This window comes from Sciurus carolinensis, chromosome 9 (genome assembly GCF_902686445.1).
Source record: "Sciurus carolinensis chromosome 9, mSciCar1.2, whole genome shotgun sequence".
NCBI classification, from domain to species: Eukaryota; Metazoa; Chordata; class Mammalia; order Rodentia; family Sciuridae; genus Sciurus; species Sciurus carolinensis.
In genome coordinates, this window is record NC_062221.1 from 8,459,508 (window position 1) to 8,469,685 (window position 10,178).

A 10,178-nucleotide genomic window follows, 5' to 3' on the forward strand; every position below is an offset into this window, starting at 1 on the left:
TCTTGTGACTATTCCATTAATGTCTGCCTCCCCAGGATGATAATTCCACAGGGGCAAACGCACTGCCTGCTTGGGCTTCACTAGGACTTGGCACAATGCTCAACACAGCTGACACTCTACTAATGTTTACTGGAAGAAAAAGGTAAGTGAGGTTACAGAGCCACTGAACTAGAATAATACTTATACCTTTTTCTAGACAACATCTAAAAAAGTTAAACAGGCCATGACCAGGTACAACGCCTACTGGTGGTTCTCAATCTCGGAAACCATTAGACTCCTGGTGAGCATTTAAAAAATGCTGATGCCCAGGAGCCAATGCTGACCAATCAAATCAGAACCTCCAGCTTGTAGGGCCTCGGCCTCTGGAATTTTAAAAGCCGCCAGTTGAAGCTCTCTCTTGGCAGGGTTGAAAGCCACCGCTCTGAAGGAATTTCCATTCAGTCCACATTTTCACAAGGTCATCAGAGAAACTGTCAAACACGCAGCTGGAACCCAGAAACACCTCAGCTTTAACAGTCTCCAATCTGCTTTTCTGGGCCCAGAGAGCTTTCCAAAAAAGAAAACGGGCTTTGGCTGTCACGCCCTCTCCAGGGCATGACACACGCTTTCCCTCTGTAGTGCTCACAGGATTTACTGAGGATTTGTCCAGGGTCACAGGGACCCAGTGAAGAGCCCAATCCAGCTTCTGCGCTGGTCTCCCCACCTGCCCCAGCCTTGTCACCTCGCTGTGCAGTGCTGCCTCACCTACCTGTGTGGAAAACGGGGAGCAGGTGAAGGGAATGCAACTTGATTTCATCAGACAGGCTGTAGAATGAGACATCAGGAGTAAAACGTCTGTGGGTTGGAAAAAAGGGAAAAATCTAAGTTGCCTGTACTCGAGGGCAGTCCATAAACACCAAACACTGGTGAGTAACGAGCTCTCGAATACCTGTACAGCAGGTGCCGAACGTGGCAGTATTCTGTGCTTCCATCAGCCCAGCCCATGGACTCCAGCGTGACCGAGAGCCCAGACTGCTCACTCTTCTCCCCAAGAAGTTCCGTGGGCTTTTGGCAGATCACAAAATCATCCGGCTCAAGCTGTGACGTTTTACTGCCAGTGCCTTAAAAAATAAAACCAAAGATTTAACTTCAAAAACTACTCTACCTGTTTGACAGAAAATCGGATTTCCCAATATCCCCCCCACCAACTCGACAGACGTACAGCAATTTTATTTCCACACCCACATTTCCACATTTACAGGGCACTGTGGTTTTGAAGAGTCTCAGCACTTGCACGTTTACTGCTCCCCACTGATAAAGTGCAGCAGGACAGGTATCATCATCCCCTTGTATACACGAGGGAACTGCATGAGAGATGGCGTTACTCCAAGTCATTCAACTCATCATAGGAGAACCAGGACTAGAAACCCTCCCGCAGCACAGCTGTTCCATTACTTGTATGGACACGTATGTGTGAAAATACATTCATATGCTGCAGAAGAAGATACAGACTGCCAGACCATAGAGCCACATCTGACATAACAGGAGTAACTCAATCTGCAAATAATGTGGCTAAAGTCCTTTAGAGACTGCCAAGGGTGAAAGTTTTCTCCACGCCCAAAGCAAGAAAATAAGTTAGATCCATTATTTATTTACCTTCTTCTGTCCGATTCACTGGAGTGTGGGTCTTGTGTGAATGGTGGTTAACTCTCTCTCCGTTTTTAGGGTCCGACTCCAGTTTTAGAATTAAGACTTCTAAGTCTGACATGACAGCAACATATCCAACACAAAAAGAAATTTCGACAGGAGTGATGCAATCTATATGTATGATTAGCGAACGTTCAAAGTCCAGGACTGAGAATTCCTCATCGATGACCTGACACTTCAGACTAAATAACACTAACTGATTTGTGCAGCCAACAAGGAGGTCTCCCTTCACGGGGCAACAGGAAATGCACAAGGGGGCCTCGGAAAGGGGCATTTCGACAATAGACATTTGGTCCCTGAAGCTGTCTCTGAAGGGCACCTCCACGTTGTGTCCCACCATTCGAATGCACACACGAGAGTTCTCGGTCCTTTTACTTCTCCAGTTCACATAGGCGCGCAGAAACGTGGCTTTGTTTTTCTCTTCGATTGCTACCAAATAGTCTCCTGAAAAGGAAGTGAGATCACACTTGGCATTTGTAGTTACACTTACTTCGCCATCGTGAACTGGAACGCAGAGAGAGGACTAAAGACTGAATGAAAGGACAACCTGAGTAACAGAGTCTTGGGTGCATTTTTAAGCTGCATCAGGCACTGAGGTTCTGAAGTGCAATCGCTCCCCCCTTCAGTATCCTCAGGTAACCTCCCTGTTACCCTGTCACACACAGAAGCTCCCCTGTCATTCCCTATGTCCACTCTCAGCGCTCAGCACAGCTCTAACACTACAGCTCCAACAAGGCTCTGCTGGAGAAAGGCTTTGCCAGTTCTAGAGAATTAGGGGAACTTGTTAAAATCAGATGTAAGTTAAGAACCTGAGCTTAACAGAATTTACACATCATCCCCTCCCCTTCCTGCAAGGCACAACACAGAGGAACAGGAAGAAGCTGAACACTAAATAATATATAAAGCCAAGTCCATTTTCTCTTATCTATTGACTGTATGAGATTTTTTTGGGGAGGTGGGTGGGCAGGAGCAGTACCAGGGATTGAACTCAGGGGCACTCGACTACTGAGCCCCATCCCCAGCCCTATTTTGTATTTTATCAGAGACAGGGTCTCACTGAGCTGCTTAGCACCTTGCTTTTGCTGAGGTTGGCTTTGAACACACGATCCTCCTGCCTCAGCCTCCCGAGCCCCAGGGATTACAGGCATGTGCCACTGTTCCAGGCAACTGTATGAGATTTTTTAACTCATAAAAGTGGCACACATTTCTTGTGAGAAGTCAAAATGGTAAAGTGGTACAAAGACACATGAATATCTAACAACATTTTTCACTGTCTGCAAAATATCCTATATATATACACGAGCCATATTTATTCAACAAGTCCCCTACTAACAAACATTCAAGTATTTCCAGTACTTCTTTGCCACTGTGCTTTATTCTGTAATAAACAGGCCTATGCCTGTGTATTTGCTGGGGAATTTGTTTTAATGGTTTAGATTCTGGAAGTGAGAAAGTTGAGCCAAAGGGCAGGTGCTTTAAACTTCAGAAGGTACTGCCAGGCTACTACCCTAATTATGGGACAGAAATGCTGGCCTCTAGCAGCACCATAAGAAAACGCCCGCTTCCCGCATCCTCACCAGCTCTAGCACTGACTGGGGATGCGTGGACTCCAGTGGTGGATGGGGTTTGGTTACAAAGCAAGCTGTTTCTCCTCTGGCAGTCATGCCTCGTTTCTCCTCTCCAAATTCATCTTTTACATAAGCGGCTCATTCACGGAGTCAGGTTCCTATCTTTTCCTTCATGGCTTCTGAGCTTCCCGCCTTTTTTACACGGTCCCATGTAAGGGTCCCTTGAAGTGTCTCCACCTTTGGGCTCTTGTAAATAATCCTGCCATGAACATTTGTGCACAAATACCCACTCAAGTCCCTGCTCTCGATTCTCTGGGGTATGTGCACAGGGGTGGAACGGGGGGGGGGGGGGGGGGGGGGGGTTGCTGGCAATTTCCCGCTTAGTTCTTGGTTTAGAGTCAGCCTGCTGCTCTCCACAGTGACTGTGCTGCTCTGCTTTCCCACCAGCAAGGTACAGGACAGGGTTCCAGTCTCTCAAAACAATCGCCATCCTAATGGGTATGAGGTGGTACCCCACCACGGTTTTGATTTCCATTTCCCTAATTACCTATGTGCTGCTGGCCACTCATACGTCTTCTTTGGAGGAAGACCTACTCAAATTCTTTGCCCATATTTTAAATCAAGTCATTTTGTTGCTTTTGGATTATAATTCTTTAATACATTCTGGGCAGGAGTATGAAAAATGGTGGAATGAGACAGACACCATTACCCCATGTACATGTATGATCACAAGAATGGTGTGAATCTACATCGTGCACAACCACGGAAACGAAAAGTTGTACCCCATTTGTATACAATGAGTCAAAATGCAGTCTGTAAAAATTAATAAATAAATAAATTTTAAAAATATATATTCTGGATCTTAATCCTTTATCAAAATACATGATTTGCAAATACTTTCAATTCTATGGGTTGCCTTTTCAATCTATTGGTAGGGTCTCCAGTGCACAAAAGTCTTTAACTTTTATCATGCCCAATGTATCTATTTTTTCATTTGTTACCTATACTTTGGGTGTGATATTTAAGTTAGTAAGTGAATTTTAAAACTAAGCATATTTGCTTATTTAAAATAAAATCTTTTTATTCATATACCTATAAATAAACGTCTGTCTTGTTGACAAAGTCCACACATCAACTAGAGTTCACAGTCTGCAGTGCCCATGTTGTGTTGAAGGTTTTCAGATTCAGGGCTTGTTCTGAAAATGAGGAATCAGCACTCGCTAAGCACATTTCCCTAACAAGCCTCCCGATCAGAGTTGCTGAGTTGATCCTCACAACAGCCCCTTAAGGTATCCATCTCCCTCTCCTCTTTACAGATCAGGTTCAGAATCCCAAACAAACCAAGCAACCTGCCTAAGGCAACAGAGCCCACAGGCGAAGAAGCTGGAAGGTAAACCTGGGTGTGGTAGCTCAAAGGCCTCAGCTCATTTCTCAATCACACTGCCTAAACTGTTGGAAGAGAGTTCTCTTTGCTGGACTTTGTGGAGATGATAACCTTTATAAGGCAACTAAATATTTTTAAGCATTATGTGCATAGTGCTTCACATCACTTTACAATAGCTTCTGTCCTCATTAAGTAAATTAAAAAATTGTTGTTTTTACTCTTAAGTCGATAGTTACTGATTTTCTTAATTAAGTAAACTTTTCTGTTCTGCAGCAAGACCACAAACCTGACTTATAGCAGTAGTACCAGTTTAAAAAAAGGCACACTCCTATGATAAAAGGGACATCAGAAGCATCAGAATATGTTTTAATACTTCAGAAAAGCTAACAGAAGGTAGAATATAGGGTAAGTGGATGGGCTAAGTATTGTGCTAAAGGACAGGCTATAATAGCCATGTGGTTTTGTCCTCTGCTTGGGTAAGAGACCTGCAAGGCATTTAAGTAAATGTAAATACATTAATTCTTTCCATTTTGTCGAGGGGAGATCTGCTAGAGGAGAGCACCGAGCATGAGAACAGGAATCCTTAGGTCCCACTTACTGTTCATGGGAGGGCAGGGCCAAAAGAGAAGCGCTGAGGAGTGGGGGACAGGTTTCTGGACACCCGCTCAGCCAGGAGTCAGCCCTAGTTTAGTTAACCATGAATAACAGACACTACACCCAGACATGAAGTTCGAGCTGCAGACTGCAAGTTACCCTTGAGCTACTGACCCAAGATGCAATGCCACCCACATGACTAACTTTGAGGCAGCCAACGAGATTACAAACAAACCTTTTATTCTTCAAGGCCTCAAAAATGAGATTATCAGGCTACTTTTGGACTCCTACAGCCAGTGTGGTTCAATTCTGGCTAACCATCAGACTCACTGCGATGTTGGCCTCATTCCAGAGAAAGCAACTGCCATCTCTGAAGGTGTGATCCAGGCGCAGGGTTATTTTTTTTAAGCTTCTCAGGTGATTCTGATGCACAGAGAATGGACATCCAAGGATTTTGGGAATCAATACTACTGACAGGCAAAAAGCCAGAGGTTTACAGAATGCCTAATGTCAGGATAAAAGTTCATTTGAAGAATGGGACAAATCATGTAAATATACTGTATGCATCTCTCTTTACTTCTCTCTCTCTCACACACACACACACACACACACACACACAAATTAAAACTTGAGTTTGCCACCCAATCAAACTATTGAAGGTGAAGATACCTATTCCTAAAAGTCGGTACAGTGGGAGAAACAACCATAAAGAATATAACCATAAGGGATTAGAAATAGCAAAATCAGAATCTTCCTGCTGAAAGGGAACTTCTAGACCAAATGAGTAGTTTTTCAAACAGGTCTGTGGAGTGCTGTGCAGGCCCCAGTTGATCTGTCATTAATCAAAACACACAAAATGATAACATAGTAAGCTGCTCATAAAGTTAAAGGTTCTGTTTTCTCCTTTTATAAATTATGCTTTCAGTAAATATGCTTTAGTTTTCTTAAATAGACTTCTTTACTTGACCAAATCAACAGCCAGATCAGTTTTTAGCTGATCCTCAAAAATCCCAATGTCTGGAAATCACTGACCTAATAATTTAACTTACTTCTTTTAAAAGAAAAAAACTGAGTACCCAAGATTCCTATAAACTCATACTGAATCAGATACAGAGTAGGGATTAGAGGGAGATGGCCAATCCTCCAAGTTCATGCTCTCTGCTTCATTAGTATCACAGCCATGAGCTTTGCCACCAAGAATACCGCAGTTTACATCCTTCCCAAAAGCAGGAATCAAAGTTTAAGTGTGTTAGGCAGTTGGGGGGGAAAAAAAAAAAAAAAAAAAAAAAAAAACCTAGGATGACTGCTTATGTAATCTGAAAAAGCATCTGCTTTCAAATGTCCAGACTTTTTAAAATAAGGACACACCCACACAGTGCCCCTTGGCATTGCTTCACATTTCTGGTGGAAAAAAGGAGTCAATGTTCCTACAGCTGTTTCAGGGAGGAGGTGGGTAGGCATTTAAGACCAAATTCTAGATAGATAGATTAAATAGATAAAAGATAGATAAATTGATAGATAGATAGATATTAGATAGATCAGAACACAGTGTGAGCTTTCATAAACCGATCAGCAGCTGGTGGAGGTACAGAGGTAAAATGCCCAGCTATGATTTGGAATCTTTTTGAAGCTGGGACACCGTGAGATTAGGATACTATTCTCCCCGCTCCTGCTTCAGTATGTGTCTGAAATTTTCTCCGTGAATACTCCCTCCCGGTCCTGCAGGGGTGGAACCGAGTCACGGGCTCTGCGGGCATGGGTTCTGGATGCGGGGGCGCAGGCGCGCCGCACAGTTGCCACGACAACCGCACAGCTCCCGGCACCCGGCACACCCACAGGGACCGGAGCCCCGGGACCACCGGCACGTGCCGAGAGGCGCCCAGCCCCTTCCCCCGGGAGCCGCCGCCCGGCGCGCGTCCCGAGCCCGGGCCCCGCCCGCCGCCACTCACCGGCCTCGCTGTAGACCATGCGCAGCACCCTGCCCAGCGTGGAGAAGGCGCACCTGGGCTGGCACAGCTCCTGGCCGGCCACCGCGAACGCCTCCACCTTGCAGCCTGCAGCCACGAACAGCGCGTCGCGCCCCCCGCCGCAGACCCGCTCGGGCTCCAGCTTGCAGGGCACCACCTGCTGCGACCCGAACGGGTGCAGGTTGTACAGGTGCACCATCCCGGCGCCGGCTGCCGGCCCGCCCGGCCTGCCCGCGCCGCGGGGCGCCGAGACCCCGGCCGCCGCGACCACTTCCGCGAGCCCGGGCCGCGCCGGGTCACGTGGGCGCAGCCCCGGCCCGGGCTCCGCTTCTTAAAGAGGCCGCAACCTCGCCCCGCGGGAGCGGGAACGCGAGCGCAGGCACGCCGGCTCCCTCTGGCCCCCAGCTCGCAGCAGCGCGGGTCCACTCAGTACCTGGCGGGTGCAGGGACCGCTATGTCCTTCCCTTGGTCCTTTCACGTTACTGCTTGGTGCCAGGCGGATGGCCTTGCCATTAGACTGCGTTTCACACTGGGTCTGCGATCTTGCACAATTTCGTACCTGTTTGAGGGCTCTATTCGAGCTTCGGAAGAATGGGGCTGTAATCCCAGTCACTCTGGAGACTGAGGCAGGAGGATGGAAGTTCAAGGTCTGCCTGAGCAATTTAGCGAGACCCTGTCTCAAAATAAAAACTAAAAAGGGCCGAGGTTGCAGCTCAGTCGTAGCGCTAGCCTAGCCCTGGGGTGGATCCCCATTTACCGAGAAAAAATGGGGTTGCACACACAAAGGGTTGCGACGACTCAACTTGGGTCTACCTACACAGAAATTGCTCCAAAATACTGGAGATTTTGAAATGGCTTTGTGGGAAAGAGCTGAGTCTTGAAGGTGCTGTGCAAAAAGATGTTTACTGAATGAAAAAAAAAAAATCTGTGGACATCATTCTGTAGAAATTTGTGACAAAAGACTGGTTTGAGCTCCCAGAAGATGGAAGGTCGAAGGGAAATCTCCTGGTCTCGGTCCAGCGCTGTCCTGTAACCTCAAACCTGTATATGACCTGTTTGTGACATCTCAGTCAGAAACTCCTTGCAATCCTGCACCCTCCCTTTAAAAAAAAAAAAAAAAAAAAAAAAAACACATTTAGAGGTGCTTTAATTTAGGTATTACAACTACTCTTTCCAGTTCTTTCCAAAAATATGTAAGTATGGATTGAGGGATGTGTCTTATTTTGACACAGAACTGGAAAGAGTGAAATTTCCTTCAATTTCCACTTCAGTCACCCGCAGGAGCACTCATTCCAAGAATTGATAAATTAGGTGCAATGGGGTTACAATTCCACTAGCCTCCGTTTCCTGTGTCCTCCAGCTGAGTCAAGTACCTTTAAGGGATAACATTCCCTTCCCCAACCCACAGGGAACTCTGGGAAACAACAGGTTCAAATTCACTGAAGCAGAGATGTGGACCAGAGGTAGCTCAGGACAGGAGTTAGGGTTGCAAAAATTTTAGAAGGTTCTTATAGGAAAAAACTGGACTAACATTCCACAACTCACCTGTTCTAGATAATAATTGTAAACACCCCTTTTCTCTCTCAAACTATCTACCATGTTGTCTTTTTTTGATTAATTTCCTCCTTCAGGACTGGCCTGATGTTAATTTAATACAATTACACCCACAGAAAATGTCTATTTTGTATAAAGAAGTGAGATTTTTTTTCAAAGCCTAGAATCCAGTGCTCTCTGCAGGTATCTCTGCCCCCTTGCTACAGTCCCTGCGCCTGGCTCATCTAAGATTCTATGGCAGGAAATGAGTCTCGCTGGTGAAGGGGGGTATGTGTCTGGCTTCCTGTCTGTTAGCAGCTATGAGCAGGAGCTGCCCACTTGTGTTAGCCGTGGCATGCCATCATTTCCTAGAGGGTACCTACGATGTTCATCTGCGTGGGCTGCCATAACAGATGCCACCGGACTGGGTAACTTCAACAGCATTTCACTTTCAGAGTTCTGGAGGCTGGAAGTCCAAGATCAAGAGGTCGGAAGGTCTGATTTCTTCTGGGGTCTCTCTCCTTGGTCTACTGATGGCCACCTTCTTGTTGAGTCTTCACGTGGTCTGTCTTCTGTATGCCCACATTCCTCTGTAAACCAACCTATAGAACCCCATGTAACCTTGATTAACCCTTAAGCCCCATCTCCAAATAGAGTCACATTCCGAGGTACTTGGGGTTAGGGCTTCGACATATGAATTTCAGGGGGATCACAATGTATCCCCTTACAGGTGCTTAGGGGTGGCATTCTGGTTGGAAAAACCTGTCCTGAGGATATCTATAAGCTGTATTGCTGAGGAGGTTCAGGGGAATCATACAGGTATAAATCCCGCCCAAGTCTCCTCCTTGGTGCCACTACCCTTGGAAAAAGATGGTTCTCCAAAAACATGGGCAAAATTTCTTTTTTTAAAAAAAAAAAATATTTTTATTAGTCGTTGAAGAAGCTTTATCTGTTTATTTATTTATATGTGGCACCAAGAATCGGACCCAGTGCCTCACACATGCTAGGCAAGCACTCTACCACTAAGCCATGATCCTAGCCCCCACAAAATTTCTACCCGGCCAGCTTAGAAAAGAGGGGTTCTGAATCCCTGGAACCCCGATTCCCAATCCCACCTGCAAAGCACCCAAGGATGTCCACATAGAGCTCAGAAACTGTGTTGAGAAATTCATCCACACGATGAGCTTACTTCTCATTTTTCTATTACTCTATGTCCTCAAAACATTCTCTGGAGAAGTAACTAAAATCGAAAGACAAAATGTGGCAATTCTCAAATGACTCCACTGTCTTTGGAAAAAAAAAAAACCTGAAAAACATATTTTAAAACCGAGATGAACATCTTCCTGAAGAACAGAATGTGGCTTTCTCAGAGCAACCCAAGTGGTTCCCACAACCTGAGCACCACCATCAGGGTCGCGGAGACGCCCAGGGCACCAGAAATCAAGC

General features: G+C 45.9%; 1 protein-coding gene across 2 annotated transcripts in view; it reads right to left on the reverse strand.

The window, feature by feature from the left end:
* Positions 1–7,494, reverse strand: part of Hps3 (HPS3 biogenesis of lysosomal organelles complex 2 subunit 1) — a 34,828-nt gene extending 27,334 nt beyond the window's left edge. For both annotated transcript variants that reach the window (XR_007110269.1, XM_047564907.1), the window contains exons 1-4: positions 7,182–7,494; positions 1,636–2,130; positions 929–1,100; positions 749–834 (exon numbers count right to left, since the gene is read on the reverse strand). Coding sequence is in view for 1 of the 2 variants with exons in the window: in XM_047564907.1 (XP_047420863.1) it covers positions 749–834; positions 929–1,100; positions 1,636–2,130; positions 7,182–7,398 (970 nt within the window). In the remaining variant the exon portion in view is untranslated. The remainder of the gene's footprint in view (positions 1–748; positions 835–928; positions 1,101–1,635; positions 2,131–7,181) is intronic.
* Between the last annotated feature and the right edge of the window lie 2,684 nt (positions 7,495–10,178).